This window comes from Solenopsis invicta, chromosome 4, assembly GCF_016802725.1.
Source record: "Solenopsis invicta isolate M01_SB chromosome 4, UNIL_Sinv_3.0, whole genome shotgun sequence".
Classification (NCBI taxonomy): domain Eukaryota; kingdom Metazoa; phylum Arthropoda; class Insecta; order Hymenoptera; family Formicidae; genus Solenopsis; species Solenopsis invicta.
Window position 1 is genome coordinate 9,149,175 of NC_052667.1, and position 26,937 is coordinate 9,176,111.

General features: G+C 31.2%; 1 protein-coding gene and 2 long non-coding RNA genes across 8 annotated transcripts; 1 reads left to right on the plus strand and 2 right to left on the minus strand.

Annotated features, from left to right (window-relative positions):
* Window positions 1-7,561: 7,561 nt before the first annotated feature.
* Window positions 7,562-12,856, minus strand: LOC105204201. Of its 4 annotated transcripts, none has more exons than XR_003269600.2 (5): window positions 12,744-12,856; window positions 12,188-12,583; window positions 11,897-12,061; window positions 11,516-11,792; window positions 7,562-11,230 (listed from the first exon to the last, which is right to left on the minus strand). It is a non-coding gene; the product is annotated as an uncharacterized LOC105204201 (long non-coding RNA). The 4 variants fall into 4 exon arrangements; XR_003269602.2 differs by having other exon boundaries at window positions 12,188-12,556; window positions 12,744-12,849; XR_003269601.2 differs by having other exon boundaries at window positions 12,188-12,559; window positions 12,744-12,819.
* A 1,783-nt stretch (window positions 12,857-14,639) lies between these two features.
* LOC120356805 lies at window positions 14,640-22,974 on the plus strand. Of its 2 annotated transcripts, XR_005574460.1 has the most exons (6): window positions 14,640-14,881; window positions 15,239-15,462; window positions 15,589-15,747; window positions 15,848-16,125; window positions 16,410-16,531; window positions 22,828-22,974. It is a non-coding gene; the product is annotated as an uncharacterized LOC120356805 (long non-coding RNA). The 2 variants fall into 2 exon arrangements; XR_005574459.1 differs by lacking the exon at window positions 22,828-22,974 and having other exon boundaries at window positions 16,410-18,286.
* LOC105199832 lies at window positions 16,175-25,933 on the minus strand. 2 transcript variants are annotated; one of them, XM_039447732.1, is made up of 6 exons: window positions 24,118-25,933; window positions 22,504-24,000; window positions 21,147-22,198; window positions 20,603-21,077; window positions 19,024-19,230; window positions 16,175-18,875 (listed from the first exon to the last, which is right to left on the minus strand). In XM_039447732.1, exons 1-6 carry the CDS (start codon window positions 24,167-24,169, stop codon window positions 18,658-18,660), a joined length of 3,501 nt encoding a protein of 1,166 aa, XP_039303666.1. In that variant the 5' UTR covers window positions 24,170-25,933; the 3' UTR covers window positions 16,175-18,657. The 2 variants fall into 2 exon arrangements, with proteins under 2 accessions (XP_039303666.1, XP_039303667.1); XM_039447733.1 differs by lacking the exon at window positions 24,118-25,933 and having other exon boundaries at window positions 22,504-23,747; window positions 23,875-24,008.
* Between the last annotated feature and the right edge of the window lie 1,004 nt (window positions 25,934-26,937).

Genomic DNA, 26,937 nt, shown 5'->3' on the forward strand with positions numbered 1-26,937 from the left:
TGCAGTTGTTAAAAAAAATTTTGAAATTGGATGTTGTTAAGTTTTATTGAGTCTTTACATCTTGTTTATTATAAAATAAACAAATAATTGATAATAAATTCTGCATGCAGTAATAGAGCAAAGTCGTATTAATTTGAAAAATACGGAATGTGATGATTTGCTTAATTATAAATATTAGTATAAATATAAATACAAGGATTGCCTATAGAGACGACACTGGGTGTTGGTGTGTAAATATGTATTTGACAATTAGTTACAATATACGTTTCGATCCGACATTAGGATCATTTTCACTAAAGACGCGAGTAAATTGCGATAATTAACATCGAAAGCTCATCCTGGATCAATGTCGAGTTGAGAGGACGTGTATGGTCCGAGTCGTTATATACACGTCCCCTCAATTCGACATTGATTCAGGATGAACTTTCGATGTTAATTATCGCAATTTACTCGCGTCTTCACTGAAGATGATCTTAATGTCGGATCGAAACGTATATTATAACTAATGGTCAAATACATATTTACACACCAACACCCAGTGTCGGCTCTATAGGCAATTCTTGTATTTATGTTTATATTTATATTCTTTGGAGCCTTTTCTTACTTTGTTATAAATATTAGATTTGCTGATCGTAAAACCACAAAGCGTAGAACTCGTAATATGAGTTCTAACAAAATCCCTATTTATTATTGCATATTCTGACTTCGAGAGCTTTCCAAAATGCTATAACAAAGTTTTTCATTCAGGACTTTTGAATTATGAGGCTTGAAAGTTATGGCCTTCAGTATTAGCACTAAAACTTCAAAATACCTCGAACAAAATAGATTTTGGAGAAAAATTTATAGTATAATATGTAACATAAATCCTAAATTTTTAGTACTCGCTACGAATTTCAAAACACAGCCAATGTTATATACTTTCACTAGTGTGCTATGCCTAAGTGCATGAATTTCGAACAGTTTAATTAGTCAACTTTAGACTCTTCTCATTTATAGTATTGTAGCCTCGACATTTTGGTATTAAGATTTTTGTCTCGAAATAATCTTAGAAATCTGTCGTTAACGGATGTCATGGTAAGTCTTGACACCTCGACACCTTATACAACAGGAAAATAATTTTTAAATAAAAATAAAATAAAAAAAATATATTTATTTAAATATAGATATACCCTTTTAGCTATAATAAATTTAGCAGTACTACAATCTTATGCTATTTGTAAATTTTTTCTAAACCTCAGAAAATTTTTTACTTTTTAATTCTTTTTTTCTAATTTTGGGATTCTTTACGAAAATGAGAGATAATTTCTATACGTAGGCGATTTTCTACGTGTACACTGAAAAAAAGTTTCTTTTGATCATATTATTTCCTCTAAATTAAATTAAGTATTAGTATTAAATGATTTATTTCTAAACTTAGAAAATATTTGTTTAATCAAGGAAATAATGTTAAAATAATATTTATTTAAAAGTAAAAGAATTTTTTTCAGTGTATGTGTTAAATCAAATATTAAATGGAAACTCATACAGCACAGAAAATTGCAGCAACATTCCAGCAATGTTGCAATGTTACAAATTGCAATACAATATTACGGAGATATTGCAAAAACGTAAATTAACAATATGCCTGCATTATCTCAGCAATATGACATTAATATTCCGGAAACATTGCAATATTATATACAAGATGTAACAAAACGATCGCACCTGAAATATACCATGAGATAGAGGACATGAATCCAAGTCGAAAAGTCCTGAGTTATTTTTTGATCTGAGCCTTCTGTTAGATGTAATACGATGTTAAAGTTAACGAATTAGCGCCGGTCTATACAAGAAAAGCAGAGACGGACAATAGATGGGCGCGCGGTCGGAGCGGAGTTGAAAAATTATGCGGCGGGAGAACAATGATGAGCAGCGAAATGGTTGTACACACACACATGCACACGCACACGCACACGCACGCACGCACACACACACACACACACACACACACACACACTCTCTCTCTCTCTCTCTCTCTCTCTACACCTTGTTTAAAAAAATCTTAAACGTTCTAAAATGCACAACTAAAATAAAGGAGCAAGAATGTGTATCGAAGTAAGAGGAGCACACTTCGAACATTTATTGTAACTGTAATGAAATAAACAATTAATTCACATTGAATTGATAAATTATTACAAAACGCCGAAACGTTTATTTTATTAAAGTTGTGCATTTTAGAACGTTCAAGATTTTTTTAAACAAGATGAAGAGAGAAGGGGAGAGAGAGAGAGAGAGAGAGAGAGAGAGAGAGAGTGTGTGTGTGTGTGTGTGTGTGTGTGTGTGTGTGTGTGTGTGTGTGTGTGTGTGCGTGCGTGCGTGCGTGCGTGCGTGCGTGCGTGCGTGTGTGTGTGTGTGCGTGCGTGCGTGCGTGCGTGCGTGCGTGCGTGCGTGCGTGCGTGTGTGAATACAACCCTTTCGCTGCTCATTGTTGTTCTCCCGCCGCGTAATTTTTCAACTCCGCTCCGACCGCGCGCCCGTCTATTGTCCGTCTCTGCTTTTCTTATGTAGACGCTCGCTAATTCTCTAACTTTAATATCGTATAACATCTAACAGAAGGCTCAGATCAAAAAATAACTCAGGATTTTTCGACTTGGATTCATGTCCTTTATCTCATGGTATACTTCAGGTGTGATCGTTTTGTTACACCCTGGATATAATATTGCAATGTTTTTGGAATAATAATGTCATATTACTCAAATAATGCAGGCATATTGTTAATTTACGTTTCTGTAATGTCTCTGTAATATTGCATTGCAATTTGTAACATTGCAACATTGCTGGAATGTTGTTGCAATTTTCTCTGTTGTATGGGTTTCTATTTAATATTTGATTTAACACATACACTAAAAAAATTTTTTTACTTTTAAATAAATATTATTTAAACATTATTTCCTTGATTAAAAAAATATTTCCTAAGTTTAAAAATAAATCATTTAATACTAATATTTAATTTAATTTAAAAGAAGTAATATGATCAAAAAAAACTTTTTTTTAGTGTACACGTAGAAAATCGTAAAATAAAAAAAATATATATATACATATATATATATACAATATATATATATATATATATATATATATATATATATATATATACAGGGTGTCCCAGACCAATGTATAAAGATTATCACGATCAGGTAGAAGGGATCTTTTTTCATTACTTCTTAAATCGTGCGTATCTGTCACGTGTTGTTCATGCATATATGTGTGTATACACACATTTGTACTGAAAAAAGATACATTTCCATATTTAGATATTGTATTAAAAAATTTTATTTTCATAAGAAAACGAGGAAACAAGCAGCTCAGAGCGACGATCTAGCACCGCTCGCCGCTCGCGAGTACCCATTGCTACTTCTCCCTCCTTGCCGCGTCATAGCTACTGCTGCTTTTCCCTCCTCACCGCACAGCGTCGCGCCTACAGTCGCAACTTCCTATGTCTCGGCGACTGGCGGGCGGTTCTTGCGCGCGGTGATACGCGCTTATTCGCAGATTTTATTAATTTCTTTTTCGTTAACTATGGCAAATATTACAAAATGGTAAAGGACTTTTCTGCTCAGTTTTACTTGATCTATCAATCCACGAAACTACGGGCGGTAGTTACCTGACACCCTGTATATACAGGGTGATTCAGAATAACCCGTTGTCTTTCAAGGGACGTAATCCTGGTCGAATTCTAAGACGATTTTTTCTTTGCCAAAAATTTGTCAGACGCTTAGATTTTGAAATATCACCCGATTAAGTTAGCGTATCACGGGTCGAATACAGATGGTACGCAGGGGCGGCGCATTCACCGTTACGCGCGGGTGTGGTGCCTGCTGCGCTCAGCTAATACAACACACAAGTCTTTCTCCCCTCTCCTCTCTCACTCTCTCTCTGTCTCTCTCTCTCTCTCTCTCTCTCTCTGTCACATCACAATGCTAGCTTTAACTTAAAAATGTAATTAATTTTCTACTTAATTTTAATGATTTTAATAAGAGAAGTGCCAGGAAATTCTTTATACAGTCGAAGAATCGAACAAAGAATTGCACGAAATCTAAATATTTAATTACATTTAATAAATTATGTCATTGCAAGTATTCAAACAAATATTTATTAAAATTTAATAACTTTTTTTCTCAGTGTAGAATCTCTTGATATAAAAAAATAATTTTAATAAAATAAATAGAAAAATATTTTTCAATAAATTTTATTATTAAAAACAATATTAATCACTACTTTACTTTTAAATTGCCGCGTTTTAACTTCTGTTCGACCAATCACACATTCATATTCGATCATAACGTATCCCATAAAATCAGTCGGCTCTTTCCTGTTGTCGAGTAAACATGTGTTGTCTGTTCGTCGCGCGTAAACACGGATTTTATCGAGCTACATATTTTCGCACGCCGAATGACTAATAATTATTTACAGTGATCGTTACTCGAAGTGATCGTTAATTAGTTACTCAAGTTTTATTGGTCAAGTGAATAAATTGTGTATTATGATATTAAAGTGATAATTTACGAGAGGATCAAGGAGCTTTGGTCTGTCTCATTGTGCAGACAACTAATTGATCGCTGTACAGAATAATACGTAAGTAAATGCATGTCCAAACTTGTTTACGCAAGCACGCGCGCACGTGCGTTTGCTTTCTCTCTCTCTCTCTCTCTCTCTCTCTCTCTGTAACAAAAAAAGTACTACTGTTTCTAAAAACTCGAGATGTAAATACTTTTGTAGATTTCGTGCAATTCTTTATTCAATTCTTTGACTGTACAAAGAATTTCCTGGCACTTCTCTTATTAAAATCATTAAAATTAAGATAAAAAAATTACATTTTTAAGTTAAAGCTAGCATTGTGATGTGATAGAGAGAGAGAGAGAGAGAGAGAGAGAGAGAGAGAGAGAGAGAGAGAGAGAGAGAGAGAGAGAGAGAGAAAGTGAGAAAGGAGAAATACTTGTGTTATATCAGTTGAGCGCAGCAGGCACCTCACGACACACCCGCACGTAACGGTGAGTGTGCCGCCCCTGCGTACCATCTGTATTCGACCCTTGATACGCTAACTTAATCGGCTGATATTTTAAAATCTAAGCGTCTGACAAATTTTTGGCAAAGGAAAAATCGTTTTAGAATTCGACCAGGAATACGTCCCTTAAAAGACAACGGGTTATTCTGAATTACCCTATATACAGGGTGTCCCAGACCAATGTATAAATATTACTACGATAAGATAGAAGGGATCAAGATAAATCAAAAAGTCTAATAACAGTTTGCGATATTTGCAATAATTTTCGTGTAATAAAATATTAAAGTCAGCCGAATAAGAGCGCGCGGAGAGGCAAACAGTTGGTCGCCTGTAGGCCTATTCTCTAACTTCATAACGACAATTCGATATCGTTACAGCGTCGTTGCGCACATATTATACATGGTAGAAAAGCTGCGTAACGACACGTAACGATATCCCTAGCTATCGTTAAGAGTTACAGAATACGGCCACTGAGCCGTAAGATCGCCCGGCTCGACACGGTGCAGTGCTAAGCTATCCTTTCCCTTGCCTCGCGCCACTTACCGTCGCCTACAATCGGGCCGCAGTGGGAGGTCTTACGGCTCAGACGAGCGACCGCTTGTCTCTCCGCGCGCTCTTATTCGGCTGACCTTAATATTTTATTACTCAAAAATTATTGCAAATATCGCAAAATGCTATTAAACTTTTTCATTTATCTCGATCCTTTCTACCTCATCGTGATAATCTTTATACTATTGTATATATGTATATATGTATGTATATATATATATATATATGTCCAGAGGCAGTTATCAGGACGTTTTATGAGACAAGATGGCAGTTTCCAGGACTTTTTGTGGTTTCCAGGACTGTCCCGAAATAATTTACATATCTAACGGTAGTTTTCAGGACGTCCCGAAAACTGCCATTGAACATAAAAAGATAGTGTCCTGAAATGTACCACTTCATCCATGATATATATATAAATTCTTTTGTACAATATGGTACTTTTCGGGACATTTAATAATATTAAGAAATTAATATAAACTGGTTATATATAACATAAAGCACAATATATATTTTCAAACAAGCACCTCTAGTAATAATTGTGATAAATATAAACTTTATATACATACTTTTTATTTAATATACTATCACGTAAAAACATAAGTCCTGAAAAATGCCATTTTACCAATTAGAAAATTAAAAATTATATTTCTTTTGGTGTCTATATATTTCGTCATAAATACTCTGAAATTTTATCTTGTATTACCCTATAGGATTCTACTTTTCCCAAATTTTCTAAAATATTACATAATTATATATTGACAAATGTCACATTATAGACTACGTTTACACGGCACGATTTATGCCGAAGTTATAACATCGATGTTATAACTACCAACGTTAGATGCCGTGTAAACGCTATTTTACGCCGAAGTTATAACATCGATGTAGTAACTCAAAGTCAGTTGGTAAAGAGGGTTAGAGTTATAACTTCGACGTAAAAAGGACGTGTAAACGGTCGCAATATAACGACGGTTATAATGCCAACCCATAAAAATTGAACTTTATTTTCCATTGTTTATAGAGTTGGTATTAAGTTTCCAAATCTTAATACAGAAGGCAAAGAAAATTAAAGCAAGTGAAAAAAAATAAAAACGATGGAAACCAAAAAGCGTGAAAGTTGGGAAACCGAAGAAACTCAAGCATCTAATTTTTCGTTATTTTATGTTGGTATTAATGAAAATCCTTGACTCACTTCACTCGAAAATTCTTAAGCTGCTTTAGCTTGATGGGAATAAGATAAGCCTGAACGTGTAAACGCACTTCACTTTAAGTAGGAGTTACAACATTAACGTTACTAAATCGAAGTTAGAAGCCGTGTAAACGTAGTCATAGTAGAAAAGGTCCTGAAAACTGCCTTACTGATAAAATGCAAATGTGCCGTTATCATAGAAAAGGGCCTATTTCCTTGTTATGTTGCTTATATCTAATGTTTATGTATAATTAACGCTCGCTCATTATCATGCAGTTTGAAAGGTGTAAGGTTATGAGGTTATGTCACATGGTTTAATTAATGAAATAAATGATAAAATACCAACCAATTACTAAACATGAAACAAACGTTCTGGTAACATTCGTTTTATGTTGTTTTAACATTTATTTCATTAATTAAACCATGTGACATAACTTCATAACCTTACACCTGTCAAACTGCACGAGAATGAGCGAGCGTGAATTATACATATACATTAGATATAAGCAATATGACAATGTTGTCATTACAATTGGGAGATTCCATTTAATGTTTATGTATAAATATTCAGTACTCTGAGGCTGGTAGTCATAGTCGATTTTTATTTTAAAATCACGTAAGTAATGTCTTAAGATGCTAATATGGCTTTCTGATTGGTTAATAACATCTTAAGATTGCACTTTGGATAATCTTAATAATAAGAATTGATTATGAATACCTCGTATTAGAATGTGATTTGTCAATTTTTAAGGGCTCTCTACAAATATTGCACAGTAGTATTTTTTTACAAGGGTACCGTTTATTGATTCAAAATAACCACCATAAAAGTGTTATGTGAAACAAAATATTTGTACATTAGACATATCTTCAACTTATATACAAGTTTTTATAAAATAATTCCTAAAACTATTAATAAGTAATCGCAATGGAAAATGTATTTTACGCGTAATCGCACGAAATAGTAGGAATCACTTTACATTTATGTAAAGTAACATATAAATAGTTTAATAAATCTATAACACTAAATACAGTTAATAATACGAACATCAAAATAGTTTTCGTACCTTACAACTTTTATTATCTTAACAAATTCTCGCAATAACGTACTACAAGGAGAAATAGCTGAGCTAGATCAACGGTTTAAAGTGTGTACATAACATATCAGCGCTTAAGCTTATTTTTTATTTGTTATTTATAATTCACGTGATTTTTTTCAGTAGGGTACAGCCACCTTTAGAGAATAATAAGAACGATTCTTAACATATTCAGTTTCGGATTCCAAAACATCCTCTCCGAGAAAAATTTTACTCGAAATATATAGTGCATTGAACGTATACTATATTATAACATGTACTATATTATATTATAATTATATTATATTATAATATATTATAACATATATTATATTTAGTCAAATTTTCCTCGGAGAGGATATTCTGAAATGTACTTAGGTCATTAGGCAAGAGTTTCATATAAGATACCTTTTTGTTTATTGAAATATTCATATAAAAAGCAGTGCGAAGGCATGACTACGTTCACACATCGCCATTAATAGAGTTTAGTAACATCCGTGGTTATGAAATTGGCCAATCACAGACATTCCATTCTTCAGAGGTATACTTAATATTGGCCAAAGTGATCCTGGTCACTTTTTTGGCTTGAACTTGTCCTGTAATTGGCCTGTTGCTTTCTATCTAATGGCAAATGTTTCTGCGTTTCATGAACGGTAGTCATTAAAAAAACAACGCGTTTGAAAAAATACTGCGCGCGGGATACCACTGAACGGAATTAGTACTTCAATTGTTTTTGTCCATGGGAGCCTAATTTCTGGCTAACGGCTAACTTAAAGCTTCATTGAATAATTTTATTATATTCGTACATTTCGACTGGTCTACAAGTGAAAAATGTCACAATACATATTATTATTATGTCATCATAATAAATATTATGTGACAAGCAATACATATAGAAAGTTAAACGTTAAATGTGTTGTTGATGAGAATCGCAAAGAAAAATGTATTTTACGTGTAATCGCACGAAATAGTAAATATTACTTTATATTTACGGAAAGTAATATAAATATTTTAACAAATCTATAACCCTAAATACAGATAATGAACATCAAAATAGTTTTTGTAGCTTATAACTTTTTTTATCTTAATAAATTCCCGCAATAATGTGTTAACTTGTGATTTTCGAAATAATTAAATCTGAAAATTTATTTTACAGAAAATAAAGATCACCTTATTAAAATTGCTAAAAAGTGAAACACAAATACGCTAAGAATTCTTTACAAAATGTAAAATTAGTGTCTAATGCTAAAAGTAGTAATTATTCTTATGTTAAATGCTAGCTAATATTAAATATATTAAATTCCTATTTTTTAATAAAGTGAATGAGTGTAGATTAGTGAAAGTTTATATGTATGATTTCATTTCTTGCAGATGCAATATTATCTTGTCACTAAAGAAGTACAACAGCATGTCAGTAGTGTTAATAAGCATATCAGTAGTTCGATTAACTGCATAGACTTTGAGAAGAATACGACATCTTTTGATAATAGATCTGATCACAATACAGTAAACGATGGTGAGAGTAACATTAGTAATCCTGTGATACGTACTGACTCTGATAAGATAGTATTTATCAATAACTGTGATAATAAAGATAGTAGAGAAAAGACTGGAAAGCTGAACGTAACATTTTCCATTGATATTATTATCATTTAAAAATTTACAGCCTTTGTCATTCTCATAAGACAATACATCATCAAAATTGATATTCGTAGAATTGTTGATATCGATAATATTATCTAGTATACTAAGATCATTGCCATTGCATATGTTATCATTAACGTTCATGGAATAGTTAACATCTCTCACTTCACAACTATTTGGTTCAACATTAGCTACAAAATCAATGCTAGAATTTTTCTCATTGTCCATCATGATATGATTACCATTGTTGTAGAAAGATGTATTATCAGAAATGTTTCCATTCATGGAATTTGTGGTATTAATATCATCAACCCTTTCTAAATTATTGCCCTTATCAAAGGAAAATGTTCAGATTTCCAGGCTTTTCTCTACTATCTTTATTATCACAGTTATTGATAAATGCTATATTTGATAAATGCTATGTTATCAGAGTCAGTATGTATATGGCAGTGGCAATAATTCTGAGACAGGTATTGTTATCAACGTTGACCTTATAGTTTTCTTTGACATTAACTCTAATATATTGGATGATAATAATGCTACTGCCAAAACTTCTGCGAGTTCCAGTAATAATGTTGATATGATCCTTTCTTGTGATAATGATAGAAGTGATAATATTGCATCTGCAAATACAACCAATATTTCTGAATATCTACCTTCAACATCAGAAACTACAGTTGAAACAGAAATTGTAGAATGTGAAAGAAATCATAATGTTTCTACAAATAATGATAAAAATTCTTCAGTGTCTCTGATAGACATTTCTTCTGTAAATGCATTTGGTTGTAGAGAAGAAAATTTAAGTATTCCATTTTCTCAACCTAAAGGACTTCAAAAAAAGAATTTTTGCTACTACTGCAAAAAGTTTCAAAGTAAAACTGCACGCCATTTAGAAAACGTACATAAATTGGAACCTGAAGTGCAGAAATTCATATTATTGCCAAAAGGTAATCATATTTTTAAATTCTACAGAAATTTATAAAATTTTGTTGTACATTTCTTCTAATCATTGTTAATAATGTCATAATCTTTTTTACAAAATAAACTTTTAACTCAGAAAAAAGTTAATAAATTAAAGTTTGTCTTTAAAAAATAACTAATTGCAGTTAAGAATTATAACATTAAAAATTAACTAAGTGATAACATGCTCCTACGATGGCAATGATCATAGTATAGTAGATAATATTATCGATATCAACAATTCTACGAATATCAATTTTGATGATTAGCTTATGGAAATGACAATGGCTGTAAATTATTAGATAATGATATTAATATCAATGTTATAAGTAGTCATAATTCTTATAACAATTATTTCTTAACAATGGCAGTGGCAATAATTCTGAGACAGGTAGTTATCAATGGTGACCTTATATTTCCCTTCGACATTAGCTCTAGTATATTGGATGATGATAACGCTACAGCCAAAACTTCTGCGAGTTCCAATAATAATGTTAATATGACCCTTCCTTGTGATAATGACATAAGTAAAAATATTGCTTCTGCAAATACAACAAATACTTTGGAGATGTACGCTTACAGCTTATAATAACGGACTAAAAATTTGATGCTCCTTCAACGTCGTTACTGGCGGTCCTACAGTGCCATCTCCTCTCTTAAAATTTAATTTTTCCAAAACAACTTAGCATTTCAGTAAACGTATTCAATGGCATACGTTTATTGGGATTCGATAGAATTTTCAACAGTTTCTTGATCTTACTGAGTCGACATCTGATAGAAAATAAACAAATATAAATATTATATTATTTAATTGAATTGTTAATCAGAAAAACAGTATAATACCAAAAAATATATTTCCTTTTGTAATGCTGACAATATTTATGAAAACAATTCTACACATTTGTGTTATATATATTCAAAGCTTTATAACAAATTTTTTAATATATAAATTTTTATAGATTGGACCTATTTTTTAGTAAAATAAATTTTTGAAAATTTTTTTGGTATATATGCATTTTAATATTTTAATCACAAATAATATTTGTATCTCCTTACTTCCTTCGCTGCTCATCTTGCAATCATTCTTCTCTATTTATTTGCTTAGCTGTTTGACTTTATCTCTGTAAACGTGATTTTCTTGCTGATGGCTTTGTGTTGCGCCTACACTGTCAGGATTATTTTACGATTTACTTGGAGACGGTCCATACATATAGTTCAATGTATCCAATAAACGAGCTAAGCTTGGAGCTGAAGGAGATGGATTCTGTCTCAAAAATTGATTCGGCGTAACGTTATGTGGGCTATGAAATCCAGTATTCATCATTTCACCTGGCTAAAATAAAAAAATATCAATTAGGTTATTAGGATATTACCAATAAATAAATTATTATCAATAAAAATGGTGAAAATGATCAAAAAGATTAACTAATGCTATACCTTTCTTTGAATATGGTTTAACTGCTGCTGCATCTGATCACGACCTAATTGTCCAGAGTCAATTTGACTCAATTGTTGCGGTATACGAGTACTAGTCTGTATACTGACTATTGGTCCCGTAATATGATCCTATATTTGATCTGGTAGCTGATTCTGCACCTGAAACTATGATAAAAATAAACGTATAATGCCACTCTCAACTTTCTCTTATTTTTTTCGTACATGTTCTCAAATAATATCTTTATTACATAGTATACTTTAGTAACATAATTTAGTAGTAAAAGAGCATACCTGCATATTTTGTTGTATCTGTCCAGCACCTAATTGTCCCATTTGTCCAGGCACCATTTTATTCATTTGTGGAGGAACATTTTCTGATTCATTTGAGTTAACGTGCATTGTTTGAATCTTGCCCATGTGGTGCATTCGACCATCAGATTGCAACGGTTTCATACCCATACCTGGCTATTGTTCTGCGTACCAGGCGTATTTATTGATTGCCCGGATCGTTAATTTAAACTTTGCAACGCTAACAAAATGTACAGAATGAATACAGTTTGAAGTAGTTATCACTAAGTGCATTCTTCATAACTCAAAATATTTGTGTATTTGTATGTTGAAACTTGCAGCAATACTTGTGCGCAGTAGTATTTTGAGGCACTACTAATAAAATTTGCATTATCTTTTCTTGCAAATTGGAATAAAGCAATAATGAGTATATTATTGATAGTAGATCATTTTACATGTTTGTAGCTTCCTAAAACGGTTTTGTTTATATTTTTCTCTTTCAAAACAACAGCTTTAGGAAGCTACAATCATGATCTAATATCATCAATAATATACTCACTATTGATTTATTGCAATTTACAAGAAAAGATGATGCAAATTTCATTGCATCGAAATACTACTGCGCACAATTGCGCACTAGATCTTTTTAGAAGAGTAAAGACTATAGCACCTTCCATAAAGGCGCCTTTACATGTCAAGTGTCGAGCGTCAAGCAACAGACTTCGTTTATTGGCTGCTGCTTGCCCAAAATTCAACAGCAGCCAATAAACGAAGTCTATTGCTTAACGCTCGACGCTTGGCATGTAAAGCCTGTTCTACAATAGCAGTAAACACAAGACCGTAAGGTCGTAACGTAAGAAATGAAAATTTTTCATTTGCTTACGAGCTCTTAAAACCATGCCTTACAACCTTACGGTCTTGTGTTTATGCTATTGTAGAACAGGCTTAACTGCACCTTATGTACCGTATAAATTATCCAATCACAATCAAAAATTCAAATCCGCAATTCTAAATTCTCGATTGTGATTGGCCAATTCTTGCGTTACGTCTTATGGTTACGGTTACGAAAAGTGTATGCTATAGCCTTAACCGCATTGTACTATTGAAATTAACAATATATTATTATATATAAATGAATTTACATCAAACACATTTCCTGAACGAGTAAAACCGCAGCCTGATATACATAGTTAAGAAAATACAGATTGTGTTATAAAATTATGAAAACAAATGCAATGCATTATCCCAGTTTACACTTAAAGGATTTTCTATAATAAGCCATTAAGGGCTTTCTACAATAAGTCATTATCTATTAAGGTGCGGTCAAGGAGCCGCTACTAATGTTTTGAAGCATTATTTGATTGGTCGATTTGTAAAATTCCTTGTTGTTATTGGTTAATCAAATGCTTCATAGCATTTGTATCATTCGGATTTACATTAGTCATAAACGTTAATCGAAAGAATGAACCAATTACATTCTAATGTGAGAATATTCGATTGTGATTGATCAATTCTTACGGTTTACACTAATGGCTAAAGGCTTATTGTAGAATGCCCATTAACCATAATGGCCTTTCTACAATTAGTTATTAGTTGGTATGATAAGTCATATGCTATAAGAATTGACCAATAACAGTCGAATATGAAGAGAATATTTGACTGTGGCTGCGGTCAAAGTCCCACTACAAATTATTTGAAGCGTTTGATTAACCAATCAGAACAAAGAATTTTACAAATTGGCCAATCAAAAGATGCTTCAAAGCATTTGTAGCATCGTCTTGACCGTACCCGTTGATTGATCAATTCTTACAGCTTATGACTTGTGATACCAACTAATAGCTTATTGTAGAAAGGTTTTTAGGGCTTATCCAGATAAATTTGCATAATCGCATGAACACATACATAATGGCCTTTCTACAATAAGCTATTAGTTGGTATCACAAGTCATAAGCTGTAAAAATTGATCAATCACAGACGAATATGAAGAGAATATTCGACTGTGATTGATCAATTCTTACAGCTTATGACCTGTGATACTAACTAATAGCTTATTGTAGAAAGGACATAAAGAAAATGATTGGCTGCGTTCAGCAGAGAAAATAAATCAGTAAGCGCTTAGTGATTCTTTAAGATGATTGGTTTATATATTTAGATCCTGTAAGGAACTAAGGGCAAGAACCAATCTTCTTAAAGAATCACTAAGCGCTTACTGATTTATTTTCTCTGCTGAACGCAGCCATTGATCCATTTTCTTATGTATATCTGCTTTTGGATCAACCAATTTCACTATGCATATGTTTATGCGAGTAGGAAAATTTGTCTGGATAGGCTTTAAAAATTGACTAATCACATTGAATATTCTCCTCACATTAGAATATAATTGGTTAATTCTTACGATTTACGCTTATTACTAATAGTGCGCACTGAATGCACATTCGCCGCAGGCAATTGGGCATTTCGGTTCGCACCGTCTTCGCGCGAACCGAAAGATCCAATTGCCTGCGGCGAGAGTGCACTCAGAGCGCACTAGTTTTCCCAAAGAAAAACGCTATAATAGATAACTTATTGTAGAAAGCCTTTTAAGTATAAACTAGGATAATGCATTGCATTTGTCTGCATAATTTTATAACACAACCTGTATTTTCTTAACCATGTGTATCAGGCTGCGGTTTCACTCGTTCAGGAAATGTGTTTGATGTAAATATATTTATATATAATAATATATTGTTAATTTCAGTAGTACAATGCGGTTAAGATTAGATCATGATTGTAGCTTCCTAAAGCTGTTGTTTTGAAAGAGAAAAATATAAACAAAACCGTTTTAGGAAGCTACAAACATGTAAAATGATCTACTATCAATAATATACTCATTATTGCTTTATTCCAATTTGCAAGAAAAGATAATGCAAATTTTATTAGTAGTGCCTCAAAATACTACTGCGCACAAGTATTGCTGCAAGTTTCAACATACAAATACACAAATATTTTGAGTTATGAAGAATGCACCTTAGTGATAACTACTTCAAACTGTATTCATTCTGTACATTTTGTTAGTGTTGCAAAGTTTAAATTAACGATCCGGGCAATCAATAAATACTCCTGGTACGCAGAACAATAGCCGGGAATGGGTATGAAACCGTTGCAATCTGATGGTTGAATAAACCACATGGGCAAGATTCAAACAATGCACGTTAACTCAAATGAATCAGATGGGAACAGAAAATGTTCCTCCACAAATGAATAAAATGGTGCCTGGACAAATACAACAAAATATGCAGGTATGCTCTTTTACTACTAAATTATTTTACTAAAATATACTATGTAATAAAGAAGTTATTTAAGAACATGCAAGAAAAAAATAAGAAAAAGGTGAGAGTGGCATTATATGTTTATTTTTATCATAGTTTCAGATGCAGAATCAGTTACCAGATCAAATATAGTATCATAATACGGGACCAATAGTCAGTATACAGACTAGTACACCGCAACAATTGAGTCAAATTGACTCTGGACAATTAGGTCGTGGTCAGATGCAGCAGCAGTTAAACCATATTCAAAGAAAGGTATAGCATTATTTAATCTTTTTGATCATTTTCACAATTTTTATTGATAATTTATTTATTGGTAATATCCTATTAACATAATTGATATTTTTGTTTTTAGCTGGGTGAAATGATGAATACTGGATTTCATAGCCCACATAACGTTACGCCGAATCAATTTTTGAGACAGAGTCCATCTCCTTCAGCTCCAAGCTTAGCTCGTTTATTGGATACATTAAACTATATGTATGGACCGTCTCCAAATAAATCGTAAAATAATCCTGAAAGTGTAGACTCAACACAAAGTCCTCAGCAAGAAAATCAGGTTTACAGAGATAAAGTCAAACAGCTAAGCAAATAAATAGAGAAGAATGATTGTCAAGATGAGCAGTGAAGGAAGTAAGGAGATACAAATATTATTTGTGATTAAAATATTAAAATGCATATATACCAAAAAATTTTCAAAAATTTATTTTACTGAAAAATAGGTCCAATCTATAAAAATTTATATATTAAAAAATATGTTATAAAGCTTTGAATATATATAACACAAATGTGTAGAATTGTTTTCATAAATGTTGTCAGCATTACAAAAGGAAATATATTTTTTGGTATTATATTGTTTTTCTGATTAACGATTCAAATAAATAATATAATATTTTTATTTGTTTATTTTCTGTCAGATGTCGACTCGGCAAGATCAAGAAACTGTTGAAAATTCTATCAAGTCCCAATAAACGTATGCCATTGGATATAATGCGAAGTTGTCCTGGAAAAATTAGACTTCAAGAGAGAAGATTGTAATGTAATAAGTGACGATGTTGGAGGAACATCAAATTTTCAGTCCGCTATTAGAAGCTGTTAGCGCACATTTCCAATATCTGGTTAACAATCACACATTGCAACGCACTTTTGAACCATGTTTGGTTGCCTTAGCCAGTTTTTCGACTGTTTATACCAGCATATATATTAGGTTATGGAACGATGTTAGTAATTGTCTACAATACATTACTTGAAATAATCTGAGCATATCAAATATTCTGCTAAAAATAATTAAGTATTGTATTCATATCAAAATAGTTGAAATGCCTAGTGTAAACAAAAGTAGTAAGCGGATTTAATACGGATATAGTATTTAAGTTGCATTCTAAAATTCTCTGAGTGTACTGAAAACTTATTGTTTACATTACATATATTTAGTACTCTGAGACTGGTATTCATTGTCGATTTCAAGATCACCTTATGTGATGTAAAGATGCTAATATGGCTCTGACTTGTTGATAACTTGATTTCTTTTTAGTAATATACATTAATTTTAATTTCAACTTACACTCAATTGCATAATCCAACTTGTTTTCTCAACCATAAATTGTGATATTTTACATTAAAAGTTTTAAGAATTTTATAGAAACTCTTTTATTTATTTAAATTGAAGATATAATATGTAACGTACAAATATTTTGTTTCACATAACACTTTTATGGTGGTTATTTTAAATCAATAAACGATAACCGCATTGTATTATTGAAATTAACAATATACCATCACATATAAATAAACTACATCAAACACATTTCCTAAACGAGTGAAACCGTAACCTGATACTCAAGGGCTTTCTACAATAAGCCATTAATCATTACTCATAAGCGTAAACCGTAAGAATTGATCAATCACATTCTAATGTGAGGAGAATATTCGACAACTAATTGGTCAATTCTTACGGTTTACGTTTACAACTAATAGTTAATGAGTTATTGTAGAAAGCCCTTAACATTGATGCGCGTATTAAGGGTGCATTCCATTATTCAATCAGGTTGGTATTCATAATCAATTCATTATTAAGATTATCCAAAGTGCAATCTTAAGATGTTATCAACAAATCAGAGCTGTATTAGCATCTTTACATTACATAAGGTGATCTTGAAATAAGAATCAACAATGAATATCAGCTTCAGAGTACTGAATATACATATGTAATGTAAACGATAAGTTTTCAGTACACTCAGAATTTTAGAATGCAACTTAAATACTATATCCGTATTAAATCGCTTAATACTTCGTTTACACTAGGCATTTCAACTATTTTGATATAAATACAATACTTAATTATTTTTAGCAAAATATTTGATATGCTCAGATTATTACAGCGTTTATTTCCATGAAAATTGTGCATATCTATAAAAGGAAGTGCTTCTGCAATTGAAAGGTCAAGAATATGAATATGTTTATTCTTTTTAGCTGAACTGATTGTTCTAATCTGCATTGTTCAGAATTTATCTTCCTTCTTTCAACAAGAAGAGAAAAGAATGAACTGTGAAGTAGTGCAGTCAGTTTAATTAAAAAAACAGACCTCATGTGAAATGTTACATAGTTTAATATTATAAAGTCTGTTTGCATCACAAGTCTGTTTAAATTAATACAAAGTAATCTCAATTCAACTTTCTGTGTTTTTGACAATATAATGCAATAAATGCTCTTCATGACTTGATTTTTTTTTTTAAATAGAGACATCACATATGACAAATAAACAATTTCATAAGTATTAAAAATATTGAACAAAACAAAAAATAACTGACAAGCATGTAACTATACATGGTAATTTAATACAACTACGCGTCCTTGCAAAGTCCGTGTTCTTGATTGAATTCTGAGACGATTTTTCCTCTACGATATTTTTGTTCGACGCTTACTTTTTGAATTGTAACATGATAAAGTTAGCGTATTACAGACCGTGAGCAAGAAGTAAGCAGAGGTTCGCTAACTATACCCTGTTATCATTCAAAAAGTAAGCATCGGACAAAAATTTCGTAGAGGAAAAATCGTCTCAAAATTCAACTAAGAACACGTCTTTACAAGAACGCGTAGTTGTACTGAGTCACCTGCACAACTGGCAAGCATATAACTATCACTGGCAATAAAAAACTGGCAAAATTAAATACGTTTAATTTTGCCAGTTATATAGTTATGTATCCATGTTTTAATTTGAGCAACAGATCGATTAACCAAACACTTATTTCTATCTTTTACTTGGACAATTTTCTTAGCAGATGGCAATTGAGAAATAGCAATTTCTTTTGCAAATTCTTTGAATATTGTATTACGTTCTTCTTCTGTCCAATGTCTTCTTTTTGTTATGCCAAATGGAGATGCTACAAAATAAAATATTATCAAAATTACATCATTCGATAATTTGAATAAAAATTATAAGCAATAACAATGTAATTTTTATTTTATACGTACTAACGTTTTGAAACTATATAAAATATCTATATAAAGTAAAAATAAAAATAAACTTACTACTACGACGTTTTTTCATCTTAGGAATATAAATTTCATCGGAATTATAATCATTATTCAAAATGGCAGACTTTTGTTGCGTTCGCCTTTTTGTTATGTTAGTTTCAAAAAATTTGCTTTCAGACTGCACTGACAAGGATTCATTTATCTCACTCTTTTCAGAATCGCTTTCTTCTCTTTCACTCGAGGAATCTTTTACTGTCTCTTCTATTATTAATAATATAGTATTGTGATAATTGTTATATAGATACCGAATGCTTATAATAAATGTACAAAAAAGGATATTCAAAGTATTTTATAAGAAAAATGCAATATAAGTATTTTATAAGAAAAATGCGGTATTCATTTATATGATGCTTGTAACATCATATAAATGAATACCCCCCAAAAATTAGTATCAAATTAATCATTTTCTCATATATACGAAAGAATATAAAATCTTCGTTAAAAAATTTAATAATATTAAACAAACATAACTAGTTTAAATGAAGATATTTTGTATAGTTTTATTTTTTTAAATTCACCTTATTTTAAATAATAATTTCCACAGATTGAAAGGAAAAGATGTTTGATAGAAAATAACAATATCGTCAAATCAAGAATTAGAATTTTTAACACTATTATTAAAACAATTACAATAATCAAATTCTAATTCAACCGGAAAGTATAATAACACAATCGAAATAATGAAATGGCAATACCGATCAACAGCAGATTTTGGTGCCCAATAATTTCAAGAAATTATTTTAACTCAGAAAAAAGTTAATAAATTAAAGTTTGTCTTTGAAAAATAACTAATTACAATTAATAATTATTTAATTAAAAATTAACTAAGTTGAAAGCTATTAATTTTTTAACGTTATTAGGTAACTTCAAATTTTTTTACTAGTTACTACCCAACCTTGTTAATATACATTATTAACATTTTGTGATTATTTTAGGCAATTTAGAAAGAAAAAAAATTATAGACACTATTAGAAAAAAAGGAAATTTCATACACAATACGGATCCTTCTTTAAACACGGGTACGTTAGTTGTTTGCCGAAGGCCTGCTGAGCAGAGTGGAAAAAGTATAAAAGACTATACGTATTGTGCAAATTGTAAAGGATGGCACGTTAAAAATAATATTAGACACAATTTTAAAGAATGTGCACATGTACCTAAAGGTAGAAATGTTCAAATTTTGGGACGTGCGGTGATAGAAAGGATTCATGAATGTGCAAGTGAAACAGTAAGAAAATTTCAAAAAATTATTGAGCACCAAGATCTGCTGTTGACCGGTATTGCCATTTCATTATTTCAATTGTGTTAAAACAATTATGTTGTGCACTTTAGATAAGTAATGTGATATTGAAATGAAAATATATTATTCAAATTAAGATTATCAAAATTTTTAAAGAATTTATATTCTTGCTTTTATATATATGTGTGTGTGTGTGTGTGTGTGTGTGTGTGTGTGTGTGTGTGTGTGTGCGCGTGTGCGTGTGCGTGTGCGTGCGTGCGTGCGTGTGTGTGTGTGATAATATTTAATACTAATTTTTTTCAATTTACAGAATAATAAAACAAATAGTAAAAATACCTGGATCATTAGCATTGGACTGTTGTGCATCTTCACCTAATGCTGCTTCCAGAAATTTGGTCATTCTAATAATTTCTACCGCTGGTATAGACTGTCGATAGTGGCGTTTGTGAATTTTTTCGTGATGCCCCATAAAGTTTGCCAAATCATCTACTTCATTTTCAGATAAATTCAACGTAATACATGTCGTAGCAATGTGTTTTCGCAATTCAGTACCTCTTAATGCATGTGGCATCTGTGCATCGCACTTTTTAGAGAAATTCCGCATAAGAACACATGCTCTTAAATATTTGAAATTGCGCTTATTGCTATAATTAGGTATTCCAAATACGTAAGGATTATTTTGAGGAACGTTTGCATCCTTTCGATATTTTAAAATTAGTTCAATGCACTGAACTATTTCCATGTCTAAAATCACAGGCACTGTGCGCCCCAATTTGCCACGAATTAAGAACCTCACATATTTATCAGCAATCTATAAACAAAATATTATATTATTTAAATTACACATTAATACATATTTCAACAAGTAAATAACATATACCTGTTTTAAATTTGTTTTTAATGTTTTATATAAATCTGAACAATTTTTTTTTGTTATGCCTTCGCGAGTATTAAAGTCTTCTATGGTAACACGTTCAATTTCTCCAGCTCTTCTCCTATTGAAAACTTGTGTGGATGTAAGTGTAACTTTTGCAAAATCCTGCCATATGTGGAACGTGAATTTCTTTTGAAGCTTTGTATATAATAATCTTCTTTGATTCGATAAATATGAATGTAACTTCTTTATATCCTCCATAGATGGTAGTGTAACTTTCTTCTGTCTTTTATGTTGCGTTATATTTTCTTCTACTATTTTGTTAATAGATGTTCCATAATCTTCTTGCAATATTTTTAAAAAATTTTCAGTTTTTTCTTGCTTTTCTTTGTCATTTGTTTTTATGTTCTCTGTTATTAATAAATTACCGATGTGTTTTAAATATGTTCCAATATTTGACGCAACTGATGGGGCACCGAATTTTTTAGTAATACAATTAAAATCAGCTACTTTATTTACTGCTTTAAGACAATCATCGTATACCGCAGGATTGTATATGTCAGAAAATTCTGTTACTATAGAGTTATATTCTTTTATTGCGATAAGAAACCGTCCTAATAATCGAAGCCTAGCACGTATCATATCTTGTTGATGTTGATGAGTGTACTTGATACATAGCTTATTTGCATATGTTATTAATAATTTATCATATCTGATACATCGTGTAACATCATCTTCCCTTAAAACTGGAAATAAAAACTTTCTTACTGTTTCACTTGCACATTCATGAATCCTTCCCATCACCGCACGTCCCAAAATTTGAACATTTCTGCCTTTGGGTACATGTGCACATTCTTTAAAATGGTGTCTAATATTATTTTTAACGTGCCATCCTTTACATTTTGCACAACACGTATAGTCTTTTATACTTTTTCCACTCTTCTCAGCAGGCCTTCGGCAAACAACTAACGTACCCGTGTTTAAAGAAGGATCCGTATTGTGTATGAAATTTCCTTTCTTTCTAATAGTTTCTATAATTTTTTTTCTTTCTAAATTGCCTAAAATAAAACACAAAATATTAATAATGTATATTAACAAGGTTGGGTAGTAACTAGTAAATAAATTAAAAGTTAACTAATGAAGTTAAAAAATTAATAGCTTTCAACTTAGTTAATTTTTAATGATATAATTCTTAATTGTAATTAGTTATTTTTTAAAGACAAACTTTAATTTATAATATTAACTTTTTTTTTAATTAAAAATTTATTTTGTAAAAAAGATTATAATAACATTATTGACAATGATAAGAAGAAATGTACAATAAAATTTTATAAATTTCTGTAGAATTTAAAAATATGATTACCTTTTGGCAATAATATGAATTTCTGCACTTCAGGTTCCAGTTTATGTACATTTTCTAAATGGCGTGCAATTTTACTTTGAAACTTTTTGCAGTAGTAGCAAAAATTCTTTTTTTGAAGTCCTTTAGGTTGAGAAAATGGAATACTTAAATTTTCTTCTCTACAACCAAATGCATTTACAGAAGAAATGTCTATCAGGGACACTGAAGAATTTTTATCATTATTTGTAGAAACATGATTTCTTTCACATTCTACAATTTCTGTTTCAACTGTAGTTTCTGATGTTGAAGGTAGATATTCAGAAATATTTGTTATATTTGTTGCAGAAGCAATATTATCACTTGTGTCATTACAAGGGAGGATCATATCAACATTATTACTGGAACTCGCAGAAGTTTTGGCAGTAGCATTATCATCATCCAATATATTAGAGTTAATGTCAAAGGGAAATATAAGGTCACCGTTGATAACAATACCTGTCTCAGAATTATTGCCACTGCCATTGAGGTTAACAAATAATTCATTGTTATCAGAATTATGACTATTTATAGCATTGATATTATTATCGTCTAAAAATTTACAGCCTTTGTCATTCCCATAAGACAATACATCATCAAAATTGATATTCGTAGAATTGTTGATATCGATAATATTATCTAGTATACTAAGATCATTGCCATTGCATATGTTATCATTAACGTTCATGGAATAGTTAACATCTCTCACTTCACAACTATTTGGTTCAACATTAGCTACAAAATCAATGCTAGAATTTTTCTCATTGTCCATCATGATATGATTACCATTGTTGTAGGAAGATGTATTATCAGAAGTGTTTCCATTCATGGAATTTGTGGCATTAATATCATCAACCCTTTCTAAATTATTGCCCTTATCAAAGGAAAATGTTACGTTCAGATTTCCTGTCTTTTCTCTATTATCTTTATTATCGCAATTATTGATAAACGCTATCTTATCAGAGTCAGTACGTATCACAGGATTACTAATGTTACTCTCACCATCGTTTACTGTATTGCATATGTTATCATTAACGTTCATGGAATAGTTAACATCTCTCACTTCACTACTATTTGGTTCAACATTAGCTATAAAATCAATGCTAGAATTTTTCTCATTGTCCATCATGATATGATTACCATTGTTGTAGGAAGATGTATTATCAGAAATGTTTCCATTCATGGAATTTGTGGCATTAATATCATCAACCCTTTCTAAATTATTGCTCCTATCAAAAGAAAATGTTACGTTCAGATTTCCAGTCTTTTCTCTATTATCTTTATTATCACAATTATTGATAAATGCTATCTTATCAGAGTCAGTACGTATCACAGGATTACTAATGTTACTCTCACCATCGTTTACTGTATTGCGATCAGATCTTTTATCAAAAGATATTGTATTCTTCTCAAAGTCTATGCAGTTAATCGAACTAGTGATATGCTTATTAACACTACTGACATGCTGTACTTCTTTAATGACTGCAAGAATCGAAATCATACATATAAATCTTTACTAATCTACACTCATTCACTTTATTAAAAAATAGAAATTTAATATTTTTAATGTTAGCTAGAATTTAACATAAAAATACTTACTACTTTTAGCATCAGTCACTAATTTTATATTTTGTAAAGCAATTCTTGGCATATTTGTGTTTAAATTTTTAGCAATTTTTATAAGTTGATATTTATTTTCTGTAAAATAAATTTTCAGGTTTAATTATTTCGAAAATCACAAGTTAACACCGGAATTATTGCCTGAATTTATTAAGATAAAAAAAGTTGTAAGGTACAAAAACTATTTTGATGTTCTTATCATTATTTGTATTTAGGATTATAGATTTGTTAAAATATTTATATTACTTTACATAAATATAAAGTGATACTTACTATTTCGTGCGATTACACGTAAAATACATTTTTCTTTGCGATTCTCGTCAACAACACATTTAACGTATAGCTCTCTTGTATTGCTTGACACATAATATTTATTATGATGACATAATAATAATGTATACTGTGACATTTTTCACTTGTAGACCAGTCAAAATGTACGAATATAATAAAATTATTCAATGAAGCTTTACGTTAGTCGTTAGCCAGGCATTAGGCTCCCATGGACAAAAACAATTGAAGTACTAATTCCGTTCAGTGGTATCCCGCGCGCGGTATTTTTTCAAACGCGGTGTTTTTTTAATGACTACCGTTCATGAAACGCAGAAAAATTTGCCGTTAGATAGAAAGCAACAGGCCAATTACAGGACAAGTTCAAGCCAAAAAAGTGACCAGGATCACTTTGACCAATATTAAGTATACCTCTGAAGAATGGAATGTCTGTGATTGGCCAATTTCATAACCATGGATGTTACTAAACTCTATTAATGGCGATGTGTAAACGTAGTCATGTCTTCGCACTGCTTTTTATATGAACATTTCAATAAACAAAAATTTATCTTATATGAAACTCTTGCCTAATGACCTAAGTTACATTTCAGAATATCCTCTCCGAGGAAAATTTGACTAAATATAATATAGTATACTTTATAATATAGTATATGCTCAATGCACTATTTCGAGTGAAATTTTTCTCGGAAAGGAAGTTTTGGTATCAAATCCAAAACTGAATATGTTCAAGAATCGTTCTTATTATTCTCTAAAAGTGGCTTACCCTACTGAAAAAAATCACGTGAATTGTAAATAACAAAAAATAAGCTTAAGCGCTGATGTTACATACATACTTTAAACCGTTGATCTAGCTAGTTATTTCTCCTTGTAGTTACTACATACGTTATTGCGGAAATTTATTAAGATAATAAAAGTTGTAAGGTACGAAAACTATTTTGATGTTCATATCATTATCTGTATTTAGGGTTATAGATTTATTAAAATATTTATATGTTACTTTACATAAATGTAAAGTGATACCTACTATTTCGTGCGATTACGCGTAAAATACATTTTCCTTTGCGATTTGTACTTATAAATAGTTTTACGAATTATTTTATAAAAACTTATATATAAGTTGAAGATATGTCTAATGTACAAATATTTTGTTTCACATAACACTTTTATGGTGGTTATTTTGAATCAACAAACGGTACCCTTGTAAAAAAAATACTACTGTGCAATATTTGTAGAGAGCCTTTAAGAATTGACAAATCATATTCTAATATGAGGTATTCATAATCAATTCTTATTATTAAGATTATTCAAAGTGCAATCTTAAGATGTTATTAACCAATCAAAAAGCCATATTAGCATCTTAAGATATTACTTAAGGTGATTTTAAAATAAGAATCGACTATGACTACCAGCCTCAGAGTACTGAATATATACAGGATGTTGAAAAAAAGTCACATATTTTGATAGCAGGTAGTATTGATCAAAACAAGAAGAAAAGATCTAATTAACATGGGTCCTAAGACTAATATTTTCAAAGATACAAGCTGTTTTGTAATTTGAGCTCTTTGTCATTTTCTTATTAGTTGTGTCATCTTCAGAATGTAATGAACAAAGGAGTAGGGGAGAGTGAGGTACAATGGGGATATCTTTTTTCTCGGAAAATCTAGTAATGGTCGCATTCAGCGATCAGACTCAACAGTCGAATGATTGCTCACTATTATTAGTGTATTCTTCTAGAGCTAAATGTCTTATTGGATGATCTAGAAGAATACCTCAACATGTTGTGTCTGCTGAACGCGTTCATTGTTATCCAACTGTTGAGTCCGCTGAATGCGACCAATCATCTTAAAATACTACCTAGCCGCTCATTGAGCGGTTGTGCTTCTGAATGCACCCAATAATCGCGAAGCGACTTGCAAAAAAGTGGTTCAGCAGATTCAACAGTTGAGTAAACGCTCGCTGTTATTTGTGTATTCTTCTAGATCTAAAGATCTGATTGGATGATCTAGAAGAATATTTCAACATGTAGAGTCTACTGAACGCGCCATATATAAAAAGATTCGATTCGAACAACGAGTTTCGGCCGGGTCTGGGATTCTTGAACAATATCGAATATGAAAATCCTATAATATATGCAACGTTAACTATAGAAATCGCATGCGATATTGTTCAAGAATAAAAGCCCGGTATAGAAACTCTTGAAAATTGTTAATGCAGTGAATTATACAACAGCGGTCATTAATGACTTCCCTAAAAAAGATATGCGTGTTCCAGGCACACGCATCGCATCTAGATGTTCATCACGCATGATTGTTGAATCTGACTTTTCAGATTGGTCAGATTTAATAATCATGCGTAATGAATACACAGATGCGATGAGTGTGTTTGAAATAGCTATAAAAATTAAATATAAGCAATGTAACAATAGCTGAGTTCCGTAAACTGCATATGCGCGCATAATATATAATACACGTAACGTGTATTACAGATAAATGTGCGCATATGTACATTAAT

Excerpts from the sequence above, each read along its gene's own strand:
- LOC105199832 (XM_039447732.1), bottom strand. The coding sequence starts at position 24,169 with ATGCCAAGAATTGCTTTACAAAATATAAAATTAGTGACTGATGCTAAA. Across the intron at positions 22,199-22,503 it reads ATTCATATTATTGCCAAAAG|GCAATTTAGAAAGAAAAAAA; the intron begins GTAATCATATTT and ends GTTTTATTTTAG. Across the intron at positions 18,876-19,023 it reads GATGAAAAAACGTCGTAGTA|CATCTCCATTTGGCATAACA; the intron begins GTAAGTTTATTT and ends TTTATTTTGTAG.